Raw genomic sequence first — 25,945 nt, 5'->3', positions numbered from 1 at the left:
AATATGGAGTTGGGTTCCATTATAAAAAAAATCTATATTAAATGAAGTATTTATAGCGTAACTAAGGAACGAGGAAGGAAATATTATTTCAGCGCTTTTACTTTCTCTGTAAAGTCAAAAAATGCAGCAAATGGCTTTGTGGTTTACAAATAACCCAGTTTGGTAACAGGTCATAAACAGTTTATTGCAAGCTGAGTAACCAACACATTAATCATCAAAGTTGAAGGGAATATTTTGTGATATAGAATAATTAAGCTGGTGGGCCATGTATTAGTGCAGGGGGGGGCAAAATAGACAGTCTGTAGTAAAGTGAAAACAAAATAATAATCCATTATTGCTTTATAATGTAATTTCGTTCAAATCAAAGAATGGGCAAAAGACATTTTCATCACAAGCTGTTTACTCATGGTGAAAGTTGGCAATTTAAATAATAGTTTAAATCTGAGTAATTAAAAATGTGAGATTTCACAACTTTAGAAGGATGAGCACCTTGCTGATTATCTAATCTTGTGCAACTGCCTGAGGCTTTTACATGGACTAATAGCTCAGTTTTCTTTATATTAATTTCTGCATATGAGGAAAAATATTCCTTAAATGAATACTTAACATAACACAAATTGTGCATTATTACTGTGGTGTTAAAGGACAAGGAAACTCAAATATGTTAGCACCCCCCTCCCGCAGTGAATTTCATTGCTAAGTTTTATTGACTTTTTTGATATTGACATATTCCTATAAATGACAGAAACCATGTTGGTATCACTATCAAAGCTGCTGCAATGTTATTTCATGTTTAAATCCCCTCTAAGTTACTGTTCCCAGTCCAACCCAGCCAGAGATACTCCTGAACATCTCAGATCTGTTTTAAAAAAATATAATGCAGATATAAAAAATTTAAAGTACTGTTTCATATAAATGAAAAAGAGACAATTTGCAATTGGTTTTCATATTTATTATTTGTGGGTTATTTAGCGTTTTAATCAGCAGTTCTCCGGTTTGCAATTTCAGCAATCTGGTTGCTAGGGTCCAAATTACCTTAGCAACCATGCATTGATTTTGAATAATAGACTGGAAAATTAATAGGAGAGGGCCTGAATAGAAAGATGAGTAATAAGAAGTAGACATGACAATAAGTAGCCTCACAGAGCATTTGTTTTTAGATGGGTCAATCTCTAGACATTTTGTGGGCCTGAAAAAATAATTTGCTGTTACACCACTGAGTCCAGAAGTAACTGTGCTTGTCTTGCTGCTTTGTCTGAACTAACGCAGCAGAATCATTTAATCCACTACCAGCCAGTTTATCACACATCATTTTGCAGCCTAACCCGTCATTATATATCCCTTCAATGATGTCTGACAAACTCTCAGGGTCAGTTACAAGTTTTGTATATAATTGTTAGGCTCCAATGTCATCTCCTAGCTGCAATCTTGCACCAGTTAGCTTCTAGCAGTCTCTTAATAATGCGCTTAGCTATAGTTCAACTACTACATAATAGGTTTAGCCAGAGATGTGGGACTAATCATGTGCACACATATTCTGTATAGTATGATGTGTAGGTTATATGAGCAGCCACTCCTGAGTACTGTGTGCAAACAAAAGAGGTCATTTAGGCAGGGGCAATTTTAGGGGATCATAATTTATTTATATAGAAGCAACAAGCTGCACAATGCTTTACATTTATTTATAACAAAGGTGTTATGATGCCGCCCCCCATACCTGCCCAGTGCTTACCCCTTTCACATCAGAGCAGGTCGAGGGGGGCACAACACTAGTGCAGAGAGCACAACTGCACACATGTCACACGCTTGTCACATCAGTAATGATGACACCCAAAATTAGAAAAGAACAATTGGGTCTGATTGTGTCAGAGCACAAATATAATTGTGCAAATTGTAATGCATTGGATACAATTGTGTCAGACATCTCACCTGCATTCTGCATTGTTGTTTAAAAAACATGGCAACTGTAGTCATTAATGAACCCTAAAGTCTATGTAGTACAATGTGTAGCCTTAGTGATTAGGGATAGTGATGGGCAAATAAATTCGGCAGACACGAATTCTCTGTGAATTACTGCATTCAGAATTATTCATTTCGAGGCACAGATTCGCCCATCACTAATTAGGGACATTGTACAATTAATACTGTCAAATCTAAACTGTGCAGTTCCTTGCTCAGCAGAAATCCAGGTGCATGTCATACAATAATATAATTAGAAAAATAGTATTTTCCTTAGAGTGTGTTCAGAATTTTTCAACAAGACTGTGCTGCTGAACTCCATCCGCCAGTGGGTCATTCAGCTGTCTTACTGAGCCATATATACCAGATTAATCCATATGGGAAAACTTCACCCATGGGTAGTCTGTGCTCACTTACAAACTGTTTCACTGCTTTTGACAAAGCTGCTATAGTGATGTCATGGAAGTTATGTAAACCAAGAAACTGCTTATAAGACCTACTCATACTATACAGACTGTGTGTGAGGCCCCATTGTCTGGAGTGGAGAGGTTGCCAAACAAGCAGATCTTGCCCCAGTATGGCCACTGGGTAGGGTTGTCACCTGGCCGCTATTTTATCGGCCTGGCCGGTAAAAGTGATGGCTGATCCTAATGTTATTAATAGGGGAAAAAGTTAAATATATAGGAAGGCCGGTATTTTTTTCCAGAAAAGGTGGCAACCCTAACACTGGGTGATGGTTGTCTGATCCAATCGTGGACCCTAGGGATCACTTGGTCTTTTGGCAGCTTTTATCGGCCCGTGTATGTCCACCTTTACTCAGCCACTCCAGACAATGGGGACTCACACACAGTCTGTATTGTATGATGTGTGGCCCTTATAAGCAGTTTCATAGTCACACAGTTAGCTGTAGTTTAACTACTACATAACTTCCATTTCATCACTATAACAGCTTTGTCAAAAGCAGTGTAACAGTTTGTGAGTGAGCAGAGACTATCCATGTATGAATGTTTCCCATATGGATTAATCTGGTATATGTGGCTCAGTAAAGCAGCTGTGACCCACTGGCGGATGGAGTTCAGCAGCACAAGCAGCAGTCTTGTTACAAAAATCTGAACTCACACTAAGGAAAATACTATATATTTCTTATGAGTGGCTTCTCATAAAACCAACACATCATACTATACAGAATATGTGTGCACATGATCAGTCCCACATCTATTATGTAGTAGTTGAACTACAGCTAACTATGAGACATCTTATAAGACCCACTCATTATACTATACAGAATATGTGTGCATGTGCCACCTTTTTGTCTGGTGATGTAGGGGGCAGTGCAGGTGACAGGGGCAGGACTGATTGTCATTTACAGTGTCCTGTTTGGATTTCCTAATTTGTAAATCCGGACTTTTCACCTGGGCAGCCCGGGATGTCCAGGTGAAATCTGGACAGGTGGCAGTCCCACATCTCTGGCTAAGCCTATTATGTAGTAGTTGAACTATAGCTAAACACATAATAAAGAGAGTGCAAGATTACAGCTAGAAGGAGACATCGCACATATCATATACAAAGCTTATTACTGATTCTGAGACTTTGTCAAATGTTATTGAAGTGATATTAGGCCTGTAATGGGTTAGGCTACAAGATAATAAGTGTGATAAACTAGCTGGTAGTGGTTTTAATGATTCTACTGTGTTAGTTCAGGCAAAACAGCAGGAATGACCTTAACCAAAATGGCCACACAAGCAGAGTACTACAATAAGAATAGCCATTACATCCTAAAAGTATCATATTTATGTTTTGCATACTTTTCTTTCTCTAGAATCATTATCAAAGCAGCATTATATTTCTCAGCCATTTGTAAGAACTTCCAATTAGGAACCTTTAGTGTTTAACAGCAGCCCTTTTAAGGGATGATGTAGCCATGTGGATCAGAGCTGGCAACTTCTCATCTTGTTTGTTATATGGCAATAAGCTTTGTTCTTATTGGTTCAGGAATGTGACTGACAGTATTGCTTTACAGAATGGATATTTTATCTGTTTTGTGAAGCTGAGCTTTCATTTTGTGGAAAAAATGAATCCTGTACTATAAAATCTTGCTTTCTGTCAAGTTACACTATTATATATTATGTCCAAGTTTTTTATTACCTAATTCATTCTGTAAGTAACTTTGCACATAAGTGTGTCTGTTACATGGATGTTATACATTTGTGAGACAGATTGCTTGTTAAAATGTACAGAATAGTGTTCGTAATATAATGACATCCTTTTGTGCAGTATCCAGATTTTGTTCTCATTCTTTAATAGAAATAAGTATTTAACTCACTTCAAAGTTGGGTCCTCAAAATAAAAAAGTTATGTCAGTTCTATTTCCATTTACAAATGTCAGTATTACTCCAGCCTCTGGTACAATCATGCTGCCCTCACCCCAGAACGACTGCCAATGGTTCATTGTGGACAGCAAAGAGTCAGAGAGTTTAGGCAATGCTGAGGGGTGATATGGTCTGCAAATTAAATAAAGCAAAATTACACAGCACTTGTTTGAAAGTGATGCCAATTGCCACTGATAGGGATGTGTCTCAATTCAGCTCTGTTATGATTGCAAATTCAATTCTTTATTTACTTTTATTTATTTAGAAAACTTAAGTCCCTATGTGTGTTATGAATTCCGAGTGTATTCTCTCCGGGAAGGAAGAGCTGGAATACCTACCATGACAACAGCTTCTATTAAACAAGAAGGTATCTGTGAATCCTAAATCTACTGTGCATTGGCAACCCCAACTCCACCAATCTAGAGGCAGACATAATTTGTCATCAAGATCCCAAGAGGGTATGAGGCAGACTAGATTTAGAATTCAATGTTTGACCTCCCTATGGTGCACAACATGGCTGCAGGTGGAGTTAGCAGGAAAAATCCATTAAATAGTACAGGGATCAAAACTAATTGTAGATTGGTTGCTATAGGTAACTGCACAGTACAATTTAACACTTGTGTTAGTAAAACAGCCCACAGGAGTCCTTCACATCACTGGGCTCATTTATAAACAGTGGGCAAATTTGCACCTGGGCAGTAACCCCTGGCAACCAATCAGATGATTGCTTTCAGTGTTCAACCTGCAGCTGGCTGAATAAAGCTAATCACTGATTGGTTGCTATGGGTTACTGACCAGGTGCAAATTTGCCCACTGTTTATAAATGAACCCCATAGGTACACCAAGATAAAAACACTCTGTCATTTTTTGTAAATTGTACAGTATGGGACCTGTTATCCAGAATGCTCAGGACCTGGGGTTTTACAGATAACAGATCTTTCCGTAATTTGAATCTTCATACCTCTAGTAAAATTAATTCTAAACATCAGTTAAACCAAGTAGGATTGTTTTGCCTCCAATTAGGATTAATTCTATATTAGTTTGGATCAAATACAAGGCTACTTATTATAATTACAGAAAAAAAGAAAATAATTTTTAAGAATTTGGATTACTTAGATAAAATGGAGTCTATGGGAGATGGCCTTTCCGTAATTTAGATCTTTCTGGATAACAGTGTAGCGCTATAGTAAACTGACTTTACTTTGGTCCGTGTGTGGTTATACCACATCTCTCTCTCAGGGGTAAGCCCTCGCAGCGGGGTGGAGGCAGGGTGTAGAGAAACTGTAACCAGTTGCACATTGATGGGCGCCAGTAGTTCTTTAACGATTAAACAATGAACTCTTTATTTAACATAGCACATATCAGATATCCACAATGGAGTATAGAACAATCAGACAGCATAAAGGTAGCATATACTCACAGAACCAGTATAGGCTGAATCCCTGCAGGCCAGGGAATATACAGCAGAGAGTGTGGCAGCTTGTGAGGGGTATTGCCCAGTTTTCAGGATATCTTCCAGTGGCAGTCTAGGGGAATTCCTACCATCCCATCCCTAGTCTCAACACTTTAGTCCTTACTCTGGGTCAGTAATACCCTGGGATCTTAATCCCCCTAATCTCCTCGGCGGAGCCTTGAGCTGCACAACTAAATAACCTCTCTATCACTCCTAGAGTGATCTATAAAAGAGTATGCTATCTAATTACAAGGGCCAATGTGCCTAGGGTCGACATATACCCATTCCCTTCCAGCCTGCTTGGTTGGGCTAAAGCAATGGACCCAGACCTCATGGTTCCCAAGACCTTTATACTCTGACACAGTGCCATCTGGTGTACATTGTGAGAACTACAGGGGTTACATAAGCACAAGGTCCCCATAAGGACCCATTTAGGCGTCCATATTACTAGGGATGGGCCTGTCTGTAATGTGTAAGAGTGTCTAAATTTTCACATCCCTACAACAGGTTTCTGGATAAGGGATCCAATACTGTGTTTTGTGCATAACCATGTAATGGGTGTAATATTGACCCATGGACAGTATTTTACCAGTGTGCCCTATAATAAAAAAAAAAAGAGAGAAAGGAAGGCGTAAATGGTGGCAATAGGTGTGTGTGATTATATACTGCATTATATATATATATCCTAAATGGGAATTCATTTGTATATCTGCACTCTCTTCTGTATTTCCTTCCTCCCAGCTCCTTACGTTGATCCTGAGTTTCATTATGAAGTACAGAAACATAACAGCATACTGATCACATGGAAGGAAATCCCGCCAGACAAACGTAGGGGATGTATTGTAGAGTACACCATATACATGCAAAGCATGTCTTTCTCTAAGCAATTTAAAAGTAAGTTACCACTTTGTATAGAGCGCCTGATCATATTTATTAAAATAGAATTCCCCTGGGTCATAACAACAAAGACAATTGAGAGTCACCAGCTGAGGGAGGCCATGAGTGTAGAGAACCCACCAATATCCTGAATCATGTACAATGTAAATTCTATGTGCTAAACACCCAGACACATGCTGCTACAATGCTCAGCCACAGATACAATGTGTCATTTTTCTTGAGAGTGCTTTTTTCTCTGATTTACTCTAGCATGGGCTTGCTGCTGGTAAACTACAATCATTCGCATTGGTGTCTTTTTCTTAACTCCCATTAGAAATGAACTGGCAATCTGTAGATTCTTGTAAATGCCAGAGGGACTGCTGTAAGATGCCATAGACTATAGACATAGACTACTACAATTAGTTGGAGATAATTTTGTTTCCTGTGAGACCTTCCTATATTGAAGTTCCTTTTTACTTTTATATATATATTATTACTTTTATATATATTATTCAGTTTAGATACACTTTACAATAAAAGTTCCTTTTTAGCTTTTTCTAATAACAAACCAAAATGTGTACACTTGTTTTTGATACTGCACAGTTCATGTAATTTTAAGATATACTATTGTTCCCCTGGTGGGTAGGTGCTTTTTTCAAGTCTTTTTTCCAACTATCTTGATCCAGGAATCAGTTTGTTTAATAAGGTAATATGAGGTAATGAGGTAATATGATCTGCTGATGCAGTGGCATAATTAGAAACTGAGCTTAAAGGGGTTGTTCACCTATGAGTTAACCTTTAGTAGAGTAATATTCTAAGACAATTTACAAATGTTTCTCATTTTTATTATGTGTGGCTTTTGAGTTATTTAGCTTTTCATTCAGCAGCTCTCTAGTTTGCAAAGCATTGGTTTTTTGGAAGGGGTCAGTGACCCCCATTTGAAAGCTGGAAAAGTCAGAAAAAAATGAAAATAATTCTAAAACGATAAAAAAAAAAAGTAATAAAAGACTAAGTTAAATATTGCTTAGAACTGATCGTTCTGTACCATACTAAAAGTTAACTGAAAGGTAAACCACCGCTCTAAAGGATGGCCAAGTCTAAGCAACTTTTCAATTGGTCTTCATTATTTATTTTGTATAGGTGCCCCTTTCTTCTGACTCTTCCCGGCTTTCAAATGGGGGGGCACTGACCCCTTCTAAAAAAAAACCTCTGGAAGCCTACAAATGTATTGTTATTGCTACTTTTCATTGTTTTTTCTATTTGAGCCCCCTCCTATTTGTATTCCAGTTTCTTATTCAAATCAGTGCACAGATGCCAGGGTAATTTGGACCCTAGCAACTAGGCTGCCGAATTTGCAAACTGAAGAGCTGCCGAATAAAAAGCTAAATAACTCAAAAACCACAAATAATAAAAAATTAAAACCATTTGTCCCAGAATATCACTTTCTAAATCATACAAAAAGTTAACTTAAAGGTTAACAACCCCTTTAAGCCCTAGTAAATTTAGGAAGATATCCTGTTTTACAAAAATTTTTGTAAATTGTCAAGGCTCCTTAAATCCCTCTATACTTCTGTGACTTCAGTCAAAAGATCTGCTTTCTCTATAGTTACACCCCTGTGCTGATGTGTCTTCTTGGCATTTGTATAAAGCACATATTTGAAAGTGAGTGGAGAAACAGCTCTCTCCCTTCCATTACATATGTCAGTTTGGCTGGACAAATCAGAAAGTATCAAAAACTTCAGCAGGGGGGCTGATTATTCAGATATCCCATCAATCAGCTTGTTTACAGCTGATTGAATAAGTAAGATGAGTTGAAACTACCTTCTTAGAGATTAGGGGAAAAGGAAAATAAATATATATTCACCTCATAAAATTTCCCTATTTTACTATCTGTATGTTTTCCTTAGTTCCTGCTAACCAGTCCATGAAACATCAGTACGAGATCCCAAACATTCAGCTAAATGTGCGATATGTCCTTAGAATGAGCGCTTCAACTACAGCTGGGGAAAGTCCTAGAATGCTGGGGAAGGAAATTTATCCTGATGGTAAGAAGTCTGTGTAAATCATGTCTGCTTAACATTTAAACTGTCTGGGAACTTGTGAGCAAGGCTGTCTTAGGGAGGAACTCCACGGATGATTTTGGCACGATCCGATGCGCTGTGCAAAAACGCAGGCGTCAAATCGGATGCGACCGAAATAAGGTGAGCAACAGGAACGTCGGATGGTGTTGCAGTGTTTGTCCGACACGGCACAACTGTCGGATGCTGACGCTGCACGCTGCGTCTACATCCGACAGTCGCGTTGGATGAATGCTGCGACATCATCCGACATTTCCATTCATTACCTTGTTTCAGTTGCAACCGACTTGGATAGCGCCAAAATCGCCCATGGAGTTCCTCCCTTAAAGGGCATCTGTTGGACAAAAATATTATCCCCAATACTCTAATAGAGCCCGCAGTCTGGTTGGTGGCAACAGTCGTTTTTTTTTTTTTAATTTCCCCCGCCAGCACTAAGACATGAGCGGCCATGTCATACATAGCGCATGTTTATACTGAGCACGTTGTGGCATTCACTCATTATGCGCATGTGTGTTTCGCACACTGAGACGGAGCCGCTCGTACCGGGAGCTCCGTCTCAGTGTGGGTGGCCTAACACTGGTGAGGGGCAACATAAAAAAAAATTTTTTAAAGAAAAAATCCATTTGGAATAATATTTTAGCTATAATGTTATAGATACAGTAACTCTAGGAGCCATGGGGCAAAGCTTGGCATCAAAAAGGTGTGAGTACAATTCCCAAGGGGAATTAGTAGCATGCAGTATATGCATCTGTGTGGATACCTGACACAGATATAATATGTAAATATAATAATATATTCAAGCGACTGGGGATATGTTTTGACATTTATGACAGTTAGATAGAGAGGATGTCTGTATAGAATTTTCCACAGGATAGTAGGTTCAATTTATCAGTTAAATATTAAGAGAATGGATTTATTTTCTGTTTTCAAAATAAACTAGATCCTCATAGGGCGACAGCTTACGCCTGTGCTGCCCTCTACTAACCTTAAAGGCAGGTCTGGACTGGCATTCAAAATAGGCCCTGGCATTTAAGGTGCACGGAGGCCCAAACAGTCCCCCCGCAGCCCACTAGATAATGACTGTCTATGGCATCTTACAGCAGCCCCTCTGGCTAGAACTCACAGATTGCCAGTCTGGGCCTGCTTAAAGGGAAAGCAAACTTGCCTAAAAAAAAAATGTAAATTTTGTTTCCTTCTGTTTTGGAATTATACAATCACAGCAAGCAGGCAGCAGCCATTTTGTGAACACGGTTATTAAGGGAAATTGTGTGTCACCCCAAAATCTTGTGTATGCACCAGAATGGGGGACCTAATGTCCATGTGCAGTGCCCTACACAAATATAGAGCCTGAGGAGGGAAGGGGGAATGTGAGGAGAGCAGTGACATGTAGGAAGTGCTGAATGGAAAGTGAAAGTAATTGACTGCCCCTCCTCTATGCCACGGGCATAGAGGAGGGGCAGGTAATATTTGATTGACAGTTTAGATATTTAAACACTTTTATAACAGGTATGGATGTTTTAATGAAAAAAAATGTTGGGGTTCCATATTTAATTTGGAAAGGACTTTCATTATGCAGCTTTTTATGTGTAGGTGACAGGTCCACTTTAAGTTATTTGTATTATGTGTTGCTTTTGAAAGCAGTGTTTGTCTCTTTCTCGTCTCTGCCCTGGTGCCTCAGACAAGGCAACTGATTAACAGACCTGTCTTTGCTGCGAACCAAGATTTTGCAACATTGTTTAAAAAGTTAACAACTATTAAGGAATTGATAGTTGTAGAGTTAAATGAATTGTTCAGTGTATAAAAGTGTAACTAGCTAGGCCGTGCAAAATAAAAAATGTTTCTAATATAGTTAGTTAGCCAAAAATGTAATGTATAAAGGCTGGAGTGATTTGATGTATAACATGTCAGTCAGAACACTACTTCCTGCTTTTCAGCTCTGACTGGTTACCCTGGTTACCAGGCAGTAATCAATAAGAGACTTGAGGGGGGCCACATGGGTCATATCTGTTACTTTTGAATCTGAGCTGAATGCTGAGGATCAATTGCAAACTCACTGAACAGATAAGTCACAAGTGGCCCCCCTTCAAGTCACTGACTAGCTCAGAGTTATAGAGCTGAAAAGCAGGAAGTAGTGTTTTGGCTATTATGTTAGAAATCCAGTCACTCCAGCCTTTATACATTACATTTTTGCCTAATTAACTATATTAGAAACATTTTTTATTTTGTACAGCCTATCTATTTACCCAGTTTTTGTTTTCACACTGAACTGTTCCTTTAAGAACATTCTGCTTTCCATAGCAATTGTTTTACAAATAACTTTAAAAGCACTGCCATTTTTAATACAGTAAATGTGTATTGGAAAGTTGCTTAGAATTGTGTTTTCTCTTATTTGGCCCCCTGAATCTATAGCTTGCACTGCTGCATGCAGGAGGGGCAATGTAATGTGCAGCACATGGGTGTCTGTAGTTTGTTGTTATTGGTAAGGCTTCTGTGTATTTGCTACTGTACCTTATGGTAATTCAGTATATTTACAGGAGCAGGCTTCAATCAAGAGTTCCTGAATTCATTTATAATTACCCTGCTATGTGTGTTTATAATATTATGTCTATGTTCCATACCATCATTAAGAGAAAGGTCAGTATACATTATTTGTTATGCTAAAAACATATTAAAGGGGACTTACTGTGTAGCTATATAACAATGAGATTATTATACTGGACAGTACTTTTCAAAACAAACTTCAGTGATTTTGTACATCTGCATCATACATTTATATCAAAATCTGTAAAAGCCAATAGCTGGAGGTTTCTGCACATCTACACCCCAAATCCACATACTCACTGAGTAACACAGAGCAATGTCACTGTAGCTGCACCAATACCCAGAATGCCAGGTAGATGACCTTTGAAGAGAAAAGGTGCAAAAGAGACATGGTATGACTCTGCAACATCAATAATGGCAATATTCACATTAAAAAACATTATAACATATGAAAAGCTATACATCCCCTTGTCCGTCAAAAAACACCACAAGCTGGGCTATCTGCCTATCCTTACTTAGGGTGGTAGCATTCGGGGAGATTACCTGCAGTAGTGAAGATTTATTTCCCTGTGTGCCACCACCTAAACACAGACAGGGCTTCTTATTTTTTAATATTATTTGAGGCCCAATTTCCTAAGTGTTACTTGGACAAGTGTTATTTGGACAGTTATATTGAGGCAATATGCTCCAAGGAATGGGAGTTTTTGTAGAATGATAAGGATGCTGCATTGGTTTATTTGATAAGGAGATCCCAGGTAAAGTTGTTGTATCGTGTTAGCCAGTCACAAAAAGGTTGTATAAAGGTGATACCACTATTGGCTAACTAAGATAATCATAACAAGCTTTCAGAACATTTTAGTTCCTCTTTCAAGCTGACTAGGAAAGAACTCAAAAACTTAATCAAGACACTCCCAGACACACAATCACATCTGTTAGATTTGCTTCCAGAGGCTCCCAAAACAGCCACCTTCTATATGCTTCCTAAAATTCACAAAAAAGGTAACCCTGGACGACCGATGGTATCTGGAATAGGCAGTCTGACAAAGGGCATATCAGGCTGGAACTGATTGCAAGTGGTACAAAAAGCTATCTACAAGTTATAACAGATCTATGGACAAGCTTGCATGCATAGGACCACTTCCAGAGGGCATTGTTTTGGCAACAATGAATGTGGAATCACTATATACAAACATTCAACACAAGGATGGTATAGCTGCCTGCAAAGAATTTCTGCATAAGCATGGCCTACCATCCCATGCACTGATTTTACCTTAACACACAACTACTTCTTATTCAGCCAAGAAATATATCTGCAGAGGATGGGAACCAGTATGGGTACACGCTTTGCACTCCCAATATGCCAATCTCTTCATGGCAAAACTAGAAGAGGACTTCCTATCCACCTGCAACACCAAGCCTTTGACATACCTCCGCAATATAGATGACATATTCATAATCTGGACTGGTACAAAACAAGAACAAATTCAGTTCCACCAACAATTTCATGACTTTCATCCAACGATTAATTTGAAACTAAATTATTCCCCCACTCATATTCACTTTCTGGACACAACCATGCATATCAGGGAAAATACTATACAAACCACCATATATCGAAAGCCAATGTACAAAACATCATATCTAATGTATGGCAGCTTTCACTCCAACCACACAAATGCTCCATAATCTACAGCCAGACTTTATGATATTACTGTATATGCTCTGACACCAAGGAATCACCACATCAAAACACTCAAAGCAGACTTCATTGAAAGGGGCTACAACCCAAGGTTTGTGGATCAATACATTCATAGAGCCACCAGGATTCCCAGGAGTCAACTTCTACAGTATAAACATAAACCTCAAATAAAACAGGTGCCTCTAGTGGTCACATACAATCCACTGATAAAAGCTGCTGACCGAGTCAGCAGCTTATTGGCCCGTGCATGGGGCCCTCCGACAGTCTTCCCCAAAAGTCGGCCAGATGTTGATCGGGCAGGGTTCATTGATTCGGTCCTTCGATCTGACCGGCCTTATTGCCTACATTATAATCCTAGGGCCCATGATTGGATCAGCCTGATATTGCCCACCTCAATGTGGGCATATCGGGGAGAGATCCGCTCGTTTGGCGAATTCACCAAACGATTAATAACTGCCTGCACCAAGTCAGAAACACAAACAGTTGTTGGCACACTAGACTAACTGCTCATATGGAATTCCTTTTATTTCACACTCCATTAATTTAGCCCTAATTTATATTCAGACACTTTGATCCACATTATCTTGTACCTTAGCTGGCTGTCCCGTGCATGTCCCTGTGTTAAAGGAACAGTAACACCAAAAAATTAACGTGTTTAAATAACAATATAATGTACTGTTGTCCTGTAGTGGAACAATTGGTGTGTTTTCTTTAGATACACAACTATATATAAACAAGCTGCTGTGTAGCCATGAGGGCAGCCATTTAAGCACAGGAGACACAGTAGATACAAGATATGTTCTGAAGAATCCCATTGTATATGATAGAGCTTATCTGTTATCTGCTGAGTATCCTGTGCCTTTTCTCCTTTTTCCTGCTTGAATGGCTGCCCCATGACACAGCAGCTTGTTTATATAAACCGTAGTAGTGTTTCTGAAGCAAACATACCAGTTTTACCAGTGCAGGGCAACACTATATTATATTTTTATCATTATTATTATAAAACATTTTAATTTTTGGGCGTTACTGTTCATTTAACACCACACACAGAGATGGACATTCATGTTCAGAGAACACCACAGCTTCATTATATTCAGCTTGAAAAATAAACAAAAATGTTCTGAATGCTTGCTATGTTTATCTTAGTTAGCCAATAAAAGTATCACCTTAATGCCACCTTTTTCTTATTTTATTTTTTTGCCCTATTGATTTGGCAACAACTACAATTTTCAAGGATTTTGGCTAAAAAAGTCCTGTTTTGCAGCTCCACCTACTGACAAAAAGTAGAATCTATGAATATTAATAATGTATACATTTTATTAGCAATATATACATTAAAACATACTTTTAATAAATACCTTAAAATAACTTAAAATTTAAAATAATAAATAGAAAAAACAGAAGCCTTAAGAACTATTTATATCCATTCCAATAAGTTACATACTTGCCTAGTAGTCCTTTGGGCTACCGCCCTACATGCCTACTAGTGATGTACTGGTTTACTTGAGATCTGCAGGGACAACTTCACCAAAAATGTCTGTTTGCTCAGGTTCAGGCAGATACTTCCATGCCTGCCCCTGCACCCATCTCTCAGCTTTTTTCTCCCCCTTAATGACATGAATCCTGTGACCCATCCCACTCTGAGATGTCTGAGATGACCAGCTGTATATAGAGAATTTAAGGTGTTGGCTTGGGTGGGCGTGGGTCATTCAAGGCAATCTATTTCATGCTTCTGCTGAACAGGGTGTAAAAACAGCATGTAAGGTGGATGAAAATTGTTATACTAAAATGTAGTGAACGGTGATGGAAATGTGAGAAAATGATTGTTATGTGTATGTGTAATTTTGATGTTGAAAAGTTGAATTGTTAAAAGGTGTATTTACAGGGTTTGTCCAATAGATGGCAGTGGGTTCCCATTAGTTATACAAGGATTATATAATGGTCTAATGTAAAATGTAGTCGGCCCCGGCCACTAGAGGGAAATAGTGAGACAGGGCTGAAAAGGTATAAAAGGGATGGTTCCACCCAGGGTGTGGTCAGTTGAATTGGAAAGTTAGACAGGTAAAACTGTAAATGGGGCACTAGGTGCCATAGCCAGTGAGGGCAAAGCTAGAAAGGGTAGCTGGCACCCCACTGAGGAGTAAGAGGCCTAGTGGTCACGGCTCGGCCACAGATAGGGAAAAGAGAGATAGACAGGGCAGTGTGGACAACCCAGTCCAAAGGTGGAAATTCCTACCGGAAAGGCTAGAGGGCGCTGCTGTGGTGGCCCGCTGGCTGAAGGAGGGAGGTTGCACACAGAAATTCCTACCGGGGCGAGGTGGAGGGCTCGTAGGACGTACAGCGGACTGCCTGAGCGGTAGTTGGTGCAAGAAAAGGCCAAGAGGCTGGGTTCACAAGTCTGGTGTCTGTGGGGAATATTGAATACCTGTAAGTCTGTACAAGCAATATCCTATATGCTGGTTGGTGAGTTGTTTTGACAATTTTGCAAATAAAAACTATTTCAAGTTCTTTAATAATTTGGTGTAGTGTGCCTTTGATCATCAGAGGGCCCCCTACAAGCACACCAGATTGAGGGGAGTGGTGCAGTCATTAATATTGTTGCTTTTCAACATGGGGGTCCTAGGTTTGATTCCTTAACTTAATGCTTTCCAACCTGCGCTCAATCCAGCTCAAAGTTCTCTTCTAAATTTATAACCTTTACCCATCCTGGCAAACTGATAAATGGGAGGGGCCAGCACAATTAGGTCACCAAAGGGGAGGGGTCCTGCTAGACGTTTGACCCATTCCCACCCAAACTCACTCCTGGTGTTCACATTCTTGGCCTGAATTTTGCCAAATTTTGGTTAGAAGCTCTTGTACGCACTATGCTTTTTCCTTCAAATAAGTGGTCTGTAGCTACAGGAACAATAAAGCTGTGATACTATGCTTGGGCATTTGGATCAAAAGTTAATTTCTTATATCTGTCAACTTCTAGATTCAAGTGTTTTCTCTACGGTTGCAACAAGAAAGTGCCTGACCCAGCGAATTGCCATTGGGCTTCTGAATTGACAAATAGCACGGTAAATCAAACATGTGTTTTACATTTATAGAGCTAAGAATATTCTCATCCATATGCAGTAACATAATAGTTGTTTGATAAAATACATAAGTAGCAGAGTCAAATGTTTTCTGCAATGGCTCTTACTTTTCAGAAAAAAAAAAGAATACCAGAGGTTTAAGAAGAGAAAATGTTAGGCCTCTTCCATAATGATCCAAAGGTTACTGAGGCTGAGAATACTGGTGCAACAACTGTTGAATGGGCCTCAGATTGTGGGAGGGGGCATTGCAATAAATGCTAATACTGGTGCTAATGATTTTTTGTTCATGGAGTGAAAACGCCTGTTTTATTTGCATCAGCTGCACACTTTTGTGTAATATTTTGGGAATTGCCCTCCCACAGCACAGATACAGTAAAAAGGCCTTTAAAATGAGCTGTACCTCTGGCAGTAGGAGGCAGAGAGGGATATGGAACTACTCAATATGAAACAAACATTGGTTTTGTTCTGTTTTTGAAGAGTTTCCCATCTGTCTGCAGTTATGCTGGAATTCTGAGAAGGGGAAACTCTTATGGATAAAAAGGACATAAAGCCACTTTATGGCTCCACTTGTCAACAAATAACCTTAAAGGGGACCTGTCATCCTAAGAAATAATTCCAAATACTATTTAATGATGTTAGTAAAACAGAATAAGCTATACTCTATACACTATATAAATTATTTAAATCTTTCTTATAGTCTTGGAATTCACAATCACATGAAACATGCAGCAGCCATTTTGTGGACACTGTTATTAAAGTAAGCTTTATATCATGCCCAAATCTTGTTTATGCACCATAACGGGGCACCTGATGCCAATGCTACACAATTAGGAGGGAGGAAGGGAGAATGTGAGGAGTTCAATGACATCTAGCAAGTGCAGAATGGAAAATTTCTTGCCCCGCCTCTATGCCTAAGGCAGCTTTTTATGTTTGGGTGACAGGTCCCCTTTAAAGGGGTTGTTCACCTTTGAGTTAACTTTTAGTATGATGTAGAGAGTGATATTCTGAGACAATATGAAGTTGGTTTTCTTTTTTTATTATTTGTATTTTTTAAGTTATTTATCTTTTTATTCAGCAACTCTACAGTTAGCAATTGTAAAAATCTGGTTGCTAGGGTCCAAATTACAATAGTAATCAGCATTGATTAGAATGAGACTGGAATATGAATAGGAGAGGGACTGAATACAAAGATGAGTAATGCAATAACCAATACATTTGTAGTCTTACAGAGCATTTGTCTTTAGATGGGGTCAGTGACCCCTATTTGAAAACTGGAGTCAGAAGAAGACAAATAATTAAGAAACTAAAATTGGAGACCAGTTGAAAAGTTGCTCAGAATTAGCTATTCTATAACATACTAAAAGTTAACTGAAAGGCGAATCACCCATGGGTGTCCACATATAGGGGCAAGAGGGGTACTGGCCCCCCCTGGACTTGTACTTCATGCCTATCTTGCCCATGTGCATCTGTAATGTCAAAGCCCGGGACCCCGAGGGAGAAGGCACTTACCCCGCCACACAATCATCAGTGTCAGACTCGGACACCAGGGGCCCACCCAAAAACCTTAGACCAGGGGCCCACTCTCAGTACTATCATTCTTCCTCTCCTCACTCAACTGCTATTCTCCTAGTCTCTTTTCTTTACATAATATAATACTACCATCTATTATTCCATCTATTTAGTCTTTTTGTTCTCATAGAAATAAAGAATGACCATGAAATATGCCAAATGTTTAGCAGCATGAGGGCCACTAACACCTGGGCCCACCGGGCGTTCTCCTGGTATCTCTGTGGGCTAGTCGACACTGACTCTAGGTAATTACACCTGATGAAAACATTTTTATTATCATACCTCCTTTGTCTTTGTGTTGTCTGTGAAAGTGTTATCTGCTTCTCAGACATCATATGACTTCAAGTATTTATATAACGTAAATGATACACTTTGTCCCAACTCACTGCAATGTTGCTTCATTCAGTAACTGCTTAGACATCCCACTATGCTGCACAATAATAGTATCAAAAATTAGTATATTTCTTTTTTTAAAAAGTTATTGTGTTGAGTTACAAACATGAAGTATAATGTGCAGCACTTTTGAGTAGTTAGGGGCCTGTGAAATGGTGCATTTTGGTGAAGAGAAATACCATAAAACTGTCATCTTGGGCATTCCTCTGGGCTTACAGAACTCTGCTATAATATGTAAGTGTATAGAATCCCTTTTGGTGTACTTATCTAGATGTACCAGAAAGAATCCAAGTACAGGTATCTCATCCAATGCTCTGACATACACACAATAGGCTTAACTTGTTTGAAAGTGTAGCCACATTAACAATAGATATCACTTGCAAACAGAGATCAGAGCTAATGTACTATTCCATGTTCTGAAATAAATACCACAAGCAGTGCTGTTGGTTCCCTTTACTACTCGTAAAGATTTCATGATATTGAATATTTTAAGGTACTAACATTTAATTTCAGATAATTTGTTTCTCTCCTAGGGCTGTATTTAAGTCTAATGCCACCCTAGGCACCTGACCTAATCACGCCCCCTACACTGTGCGCATGACATCACTTGCAGCCAAATTGCCTGCATGATCCCTTTATCTATAATACCCTCATTCATACTGTATGTCTAAACTGCTGGTCTTGCTGTCATTTAACCACCCACAGTCTCAGTATTACCCTATTGCATTATCAGCTTGTTACAGAGAGAATTGTGTAATGCACTTTTAGCTTATATAACCTTCCTCCATACAGTACAGCTAGCTATGTTCATCCCTGTGTTCATTCCAGGAGTCTGATTCTCAATATCTGTTTCATTAAACCTCTATAGATTATACCTTCTTACACTAATAAATGGGTGTGATAAAGACTGGGAAGTGTCAAGTCTATATAAATATCCCACCTAATCAAGCTGCAACCCAGTATAATGTGCCTTTGTTATCATCTACTAAAGAGGCTAAATTAGTAGATTCCTCCCTAATTCCAGGGAATTTTAGACAAAAAAGAGCATGAGATGATGATTCTAAAACAGAATGTTGTTGCAGATCTGCATGTAACTGGTTTTCTCTCTAAATATTCAATTTCCCTGGCTTCCTTAAGCCAATACAGACCATCAGGGCCCTTCTAAACTGTGGGGCCGGCCCTTTTCCAAAGGCCAGTTAGGGTGTTATTTGGGAAGGATGTTTATTGGCTCTCAGTATTACATAGGTTCCTATAAATCCTATGGAGGATAGTAGGACTGACACAGCAGTTATATGTTGTTTCAGTTTCATTGTTAGGAACAAAGGAGAAACATAACCAATGTGACCATTTCCTGCTCTATAAGAGCCTTAGTCTAACTTCTCTCCCTCCCCCTCTATATTTTATCCCTGCCAAATCCCTAGCCCAATACCCACCATAAAGATACACACAATGAATTGGTGTGGTTAATCTGTGTAATCCACAGCTTTATTAATAATTAGACAAACTAGAGGGAAAAATTCATTCCTGACCCCTTAAAGGCGATCAGATTTGCTCCCACGATCAATGCGCCACATTGAATCAAGGGAAGCGGGGGGGGGTATATGGTAAGGTAAGGGACTGTGATGAAAGGATCATACAGCGAAGGGAATATGGCAGCATAAACATGGGCACATTTAAGATGCACGATGAATGCTTCATTCCTTTCCATTCCATTAGACCCCGGCAGCCTGCAGACCCCGGCATTTGCAGTCTGAGGAATGGAATGAAAATGAATGCAGTATCTACCAAGTGTCTTAAAGGAGTTCCTGTGTATAACACCATATTTTGGATAAAGGGGAGGAACCACTTGTGGAACTATGGTGGCTGAAAGCACTGCTGGTGAAAGTGCAGTGGATGAAAGGGGGCATCACTGGTGGAATTGAGATGCCCCATACTTACTGCTGTTTCCTGAGGATCTGGTGCCTAGACTGAGATGCGTCAGTATTTGGTACCGAGGAAACTGCTGGTGGTGCTGGTATCATGTGCCGTTTGTGAGTTGTTCCGAGGACCATCTGTAAAACCAAACAAGATAACTCAGACTATGTATTTTTTTACCTTAGCAAGTGATATCCCTGTAAAATCCTTATACGGGTATGGGACCTGTTATCCCAAATGCTTGGGACCTTGGGTTTTCTGGATAATGGATCTTTCTGTAATTTGGATCTTCATACCTCAAGTCTACTAGAAACTCATGTAAACATTAAATAAACCCAATAGGATGGTTTTGCTTCCAATAACTATATCTTAGTTTAAATCAAGTACATGAAACTATTTTATTATTACAGAGAAAAAGGAAATCATTTAAAAAAAAATGGATTAGTTGAATAAAATGAAGTCTATGGGAGATGGACTTTCTGTAATTTGGAGCTTCTTGGATAATGGGTTTCCGGATAATGGATTCCACACTTGATGATTGACTGTGTGTGGGAAAGAAAAGGATGAATTATATATTGCACCTGAATATCTCTCATTGTTCTTAATCAGTATGGCCTTGTTGATCTTCTCTAGGTCTTTGTAGAGGTGCTTCAGGTGGGCCTTGATGTATCAATAGTCCTGCCAGAACTCGTTCTTAAGGTGTAATTTCCACCATTTTGTAATCTTCACACAGTCCTTGGCCATCCACAGATCGTAGAGTGCAAACCTGATGTCATGGGTGATCATGTCCCTGATGCACTCGAGATAAGGGCCCGCGAGTGGATCCTCAAAATCCCTGATCTCAAAGATGTCCAGATCAGGCGAGATCCATCGTGAGTGCTAGAAAAATGTAAGAAGCAAGAAAACATTGAAGTCAGGGCACACACTATGCTAACCCTGTCAAATTTCTGTTTCATTATATTTACACAGAAGATATGCCATGTTTAGTATTGGGTTAGCCCCCTCCTTTAACCCCTTGGATACCTTTCTCAGCAGTCATAAAATAAAATGAGAAAATTAGCTGTGAGCACCTTTACCTTTTCATAGTGCCACTGGTAGTAAAGCCTGCTACTTGCACTCATGCCCATCTTTGATGTCCCTGTAATGTAAAATAGAGATTTGGGAAGGTTAGAGTTAACCTGTAGTTAAGATGTAAGACCCCCAAATAAACACAATAAAGAGCAGAGGTAAAAACAGCAGCATATTTACACCTTATTTTATAAGAACCCTTTTCATTCAGAAACTATGGGTTTTATATGGTTCCAATTAGAAACAAATGCTTACTTATGTATATAGAATGCCCCTCCCCACTAGCTCCCCATGTCCCCATTTTAAGACAATACCATCCTATTTTACATATTACAGATGGGAACAGGGCCGCCATTAGAAATCATAGGGCCCCATACAACAACATTTTCGGGGGCCCCCTGGGCCCTGCCCACACTTGCACCCGAGCCCCACCAAAGGATCCCACCCACTCCACATCACAGTTAAAAGACCACACAGACATCTGCAATAAAAAAGTAACCCCACACACACAAGTTATAAAAACTATTGATGGTCAGGGCCCCCTTATAAGTTAAAAAAAACATGGGTGCCAGGGCCCCCCATAAAAGTAAAAAAAAATTGGGGCCCCAAAGAATATTTAAAAAAAAAAATTGGCTCCAGGGCCCCCCTTACAAGTAAAAAAAAATTGGGGCCCCAAAAATTTTTTTGGAAAAAACATTGGTGGCAGAGCACCCCTTACAAGTTAAAAAAATTGGGGCTCCAAAAAATATTAAAAAAAAAACATTGGTGGCAGGGGCCTATGGAATATTAAAATAATATATTGGTGGCCAGAGGATTAAAAAAAGAAAAAAAACCCCACAAATTGGTGTTCAGTAGAATTGATCTCATGGCTTCAGGACTTCAACTTCGCCTTGTTTCGTGACTTTGGATCTTTTCGCTGCTTCAGGACTTCAATTTCGGCTGTTTTCGTGACTTCGGGTCTTTTCGCTGCTTCGGGAGTTCGGCTTTGGCTGTTTTCGTGACTTTGGGTCCTTTGGCTGTTCGGCTTTTGGGCACTTCCGCATTTTGGGACTTGAAAAATGGCTGCACAGCTCGATCGCTCTAGAGGGGGGCCAGGCTCTTTCAAAAGTGCAGCACTGCTGGACCCCCCTTCATGCACGGGCCCGGGACACTTGTCCCCCCTGATGGCCCTTAATGGGAAAATGCAGGACCATTACCTTCCTCCAAATAACCCACAATGGGTTGGGCAAGTTGTTCTTCTGCTCCTGATGAAAGTTTAGTACTTTAATAGAATGAAGGAGCTGATTGGGAGAGACAGAATTGATTGGTGCAATCAAGAGGCCTAGACACCCCTTCTAACCAAGGTTGGGTCCTGGTGACACAATGCACAAACTAATAGTTAAATAAACACTTGGAATCGCCCTCATTCATTTCTATGCCAATTGCTTTCACCAGGGATCAATTAAATTGAATTTAGAAATGAACAGGAGTGAGCATTTGGGAGTGAGCATTTGGTTGGCCATACACTGAACTGGAAATCACATAGGGACAAAACATCCCAAATCCCCCTCTGTGCCATTACCGTTAAGCTGTATCTTACTGGCAGGGTGTGATAGGGACAGAAGACACTAGTTCCCATTAGAGGCCCAGGTGAGTAATGGGCCCACTGGGGCTTTTCATAACCAGTCAAGCTCTGATCAGTGCCCCTGCACCCATAACATAAGGCACCCTAATTCTAGGCATGTAACTATTGTTCTGGTTTGTGCTACTTGTCTTTCTTTTCAGGTCCTCCCTTACCCATCATCTACTCTAATGCTGAGGCCACTAGGATGAGCGAAAGTTGAGTGATGTGACTTTACTCTTTTGCAGCTCTTTATGTTCGAATTGGAATAGTTTTCTTGTTTTAAATGTTCTACCTCCCTAGCAACCAGGCAGAGGCTTAAATAGACATAGAAGATTGCAGCCTATTGTCATTTGTCTATAGAGACTGAGACTAGAGCTGCAGCCAACAAATATGCTTTAGCAGGGTGCAGCAGACCCAACAAGGGCCTAAACATTCCCCCTATGCCGTGCACCCTAACTCTCACAAACCCCCCCCCCCCAGCTCCGTCACCGGATTTCCAATGGAAATCCGTGGCAGAGGCTAGGGAATCTTTTTTTTTTTTAATTTAAAAAATAAATTTATAGGCACCCGAGGGTCGCCCCCCAAAACCTGCCACCTTAGGCACAGGCCCTCGGGTGCCTTAATATAAATACGCCGCTGTCCTCTCCAAGAGATAACACGGCTCCTACATCAGAAGCAGTTTCTGGAAACCGTAGATATTTTGTATCTCTCACACACACACACCCTCTCACAAACACACACACTCTCTCACACACACACCCTCTCACAAACACACACTCTCTCTCTCACACACACACTCTCTCTCTCACACACACACTCTCTCTCTCTCACACACACACACACACTCTCTCTCACACACACACACACAATCACACACAAACTCTCTCTCACACACACACACACACACTCTCTCATACACACACACTCCCTCTCTCACACACACACACTCACTTTCTCACACACACATGCACTCTCACACACACATTAACTCCCTCACACAGAGGATATTCTCTTGCCATATGTAAAAAAAATGGACCAGAAAAATGGTGTAAATTCAGTGAAATGTATTATGAATTAAATATTGGTGGGACCACAAAAAGTTGTATAACATGTGGAAATACTTGAGGGTATGTAAAATGGAGGCTTCACTGTATGTATCTAGTTGTAACTAGAACTCTAGAGGGAATAACATTCCACAAACGTCTGGCTAGTAATTTTGTTAAGAAAGTAGAAAATACCAAATGGTGTCCTGGCAAACAAGGAGTTTGTGTCACTAATAGAATGGCAATGCTAAACATGTGCAACAGTTACTACTCTATATATTTATAGAAAAGCTGCTGTTAGGTTTGTGTGGAAACCAAAATGTGGGTACTGTGGGTAGTTTGTGTAATATGTTTTCTTCCTTGCCCCCCCCTGGAAAATTTTCTGTGGACGCCCATGGAATCACCCCTTCAAGGTCAATTGCTCTGAGCTGGGCAACTGTACAAGTCTTGTGATGGTTGCCTGGCTGTCACTGCTTGTTTACATATAGCAGCTCTGCGCCTCCTATTCTCTTTCCCATTCCTGCCTGCTTTACCAAGTTGCCAAACAGATAACTTAGACCACCTGCATGTCTGGTGCCTGCCTAGTAAATTGAGAATGAACAGGAAAGGATGAGTTGCAGCACTAGTATGGGTGGGAAGCAAGTCTCCAGGACAGGCCAGGATGCTCTTTCAGCCTTTGATTATGTACTTTCATGTTATTTTAAACTTTCTGCAATTTTGTGGATTTTATTTAAATTTTAGCATTCTAGTTTGCAGAGAAAATGTGTAATATAAGATTTTTCTGTTATTTTACAGCACAAAGTGGAACCCTTTCCAAGTCCCTTACCAAGTACATCAACCTATGATGAAACTGAAACCTTGGAGGTAGAAGAGATTGACAGCGATAATGAAACACCGTTTACCCCTGCTACATACACATGCTATGAAACTAATAAAGTATTACTCGTTGAGGAAATCAATGAACCCGCCAAAGAGGCAAAAGTTCCTATTTTGCCTAATCTGTCAGAGGGTTGTTGTTACAAGTCTCTAAAACCTAAACAAGTGGTCAGTACGGAACCTGTGTCAGATTACTTGGTCAACCAAGAGATAACAGTTGACTATCTGCCAACAGACATGCTGAGTGGCAATACTGAAAATGAAGAAGAGAGCATTAAAGATGAAACGTTGTCTCTAGAGTTTCTAATGCCCAAACTCCATGTAGGTGAAGGGATGCTTAGGCTGGATGCTGTGAAAATTTGTTCGCTTGATATAACAGAGTAAGCAGTTTATACATTTGTGGTATTAATTCAAATTATTTAAGAATACTGCCAAATCCTGGATTTTTGTATAGAATATAGAAGCAGAGGCAGTGCCACAGAAGTTGTTTGGACTTGGCCCACTGCCATTCTACAGAAGACTATAAGGACCTTATGTTGGGCTTCCCTGCATGACTGAAAGGTTAAAGAAATATTTTTCTCCCCTTGCTGCTGTTGGAATACATAATGGAAAAAGGGATGTACAAACAATAGGTGTTATATGCATTACAAAGACAATTCTTAAAGGTCTTATTCATGGTTTTCTGTGCTATAACGTATGAATGTATTCTACAAAGTACACATTTAAAGGGCACCTATCACAGCCAAAATCAAACGCATATTAACTATCTGACCAGTACAACCTAAACACGTTTAATTAAATTACATGTATAGTTTTTTGAAAAATTACTATACAGTGACTATAACATGCAAATTTCAGGAGCATGCTCAGATTGTAGCACTGCCTTGAGTATTCTACCCAGTAATGCCTTGTTTAAGTAAACTACTCCACTAGAAGTATCATGAGATTTCCCTATCTTGTCCCCTACTGGGGATGTTATTATGCAAATGAAGGGCACACACTAACTTTCAGAAGTTGGCAGCACTATTGAACAGCAGCTAACACAGAGCTTTGGATGTTTTGAAAATAGCTTAGAAGGGTTGCTATAAAGATTTCAGAGCTTCAGTTGGCTGTGAAGATATAGGTAGGAGGAGCCAGTGAAATCCAAGATGCCTGCCTCAGCTAGAACTGCAGTGGAGATAGGGGAGATCTTGCAGAAGGTATAGTGAGCTGATGATTTACATTAAACAAACAACTCTGTTTTAAAAATCGGATTTCTTGAACTTTCACATGCAGTGCATTTACTTAGTAAACTATTTTAGTTATGATTGGTGCACTTTAAGTGCTGCCAGACATGTTCCTAGCTGTTAAGAGAATTACATTCAGTCCAAAAAATTGTTGACCAGATGCCAACTATGGAATGCTTTTGCCCATCTTGGGGCTCATTG

General features: G+C 39.7%; 1 protein-coding gene across 2 annotated transcripts in view; it reads left to right on the top strand.

Annotated features, from left to right (window-relative positions):
* Positions 1 to 25,308, top strand: part of LOC108714211 (interleukin-12 receptor subunit beta-2-like) — a 53,166-nt gene extending 27,858 nt beyond the window's left edge. For both annotated transcript variants that reach the window (XM_041590363.1, XM_018258210.2), the window contains 6 exons: positions 4,594 to 4,695; positions 6,523 to 6,675; positions 8,565 to 8,702; positions 11,270 to 11,369; positions 15,950 to 16,034; positions 24,438 to 25,308. In XM_041590363.1, coding sequence (XP_041446297.1) covers positions 4,594 to 4,695; positions 6,523 to 6,675; positions 8,565 to 8,702; positions 11,270 to 11,369; positions 15,950 to 16,034; positions 24,438 to 24,902 — 1,043 coding nt within the window. In that variant the 3' untranslated portion in view covers positions 24,903 to 25,308. The remainder of the gene's footprint in view (positions 1 to 4,593; positions 4,696 to 6,522; positions 6,676 to 8,564; positions 8,703 to 11,269; positions 11,370 to 15,949; positions 16,035 to 24,437) is intronic.
* Positions 25,309 to 25,945: the final 637 nt, after the last annotated feature.

Source organism: Xenopus laevis, chromosome 4L (assembly GCF_017654675.1).
Source record: "Xenopus laevis strain J_2021 chromosome 4L, Xenopus_laevis_v10.1, whole genome shotgun sequence".
Taxonomy (NCBI): Eukaryota; Metazoa; Chordata; class Amphibia; order Anura; family Pipidae; genus Xenopus; species Xenopus laevis.
This window is presented reverse-complemented; position numbering and strand designations above follow the sequence as displayed.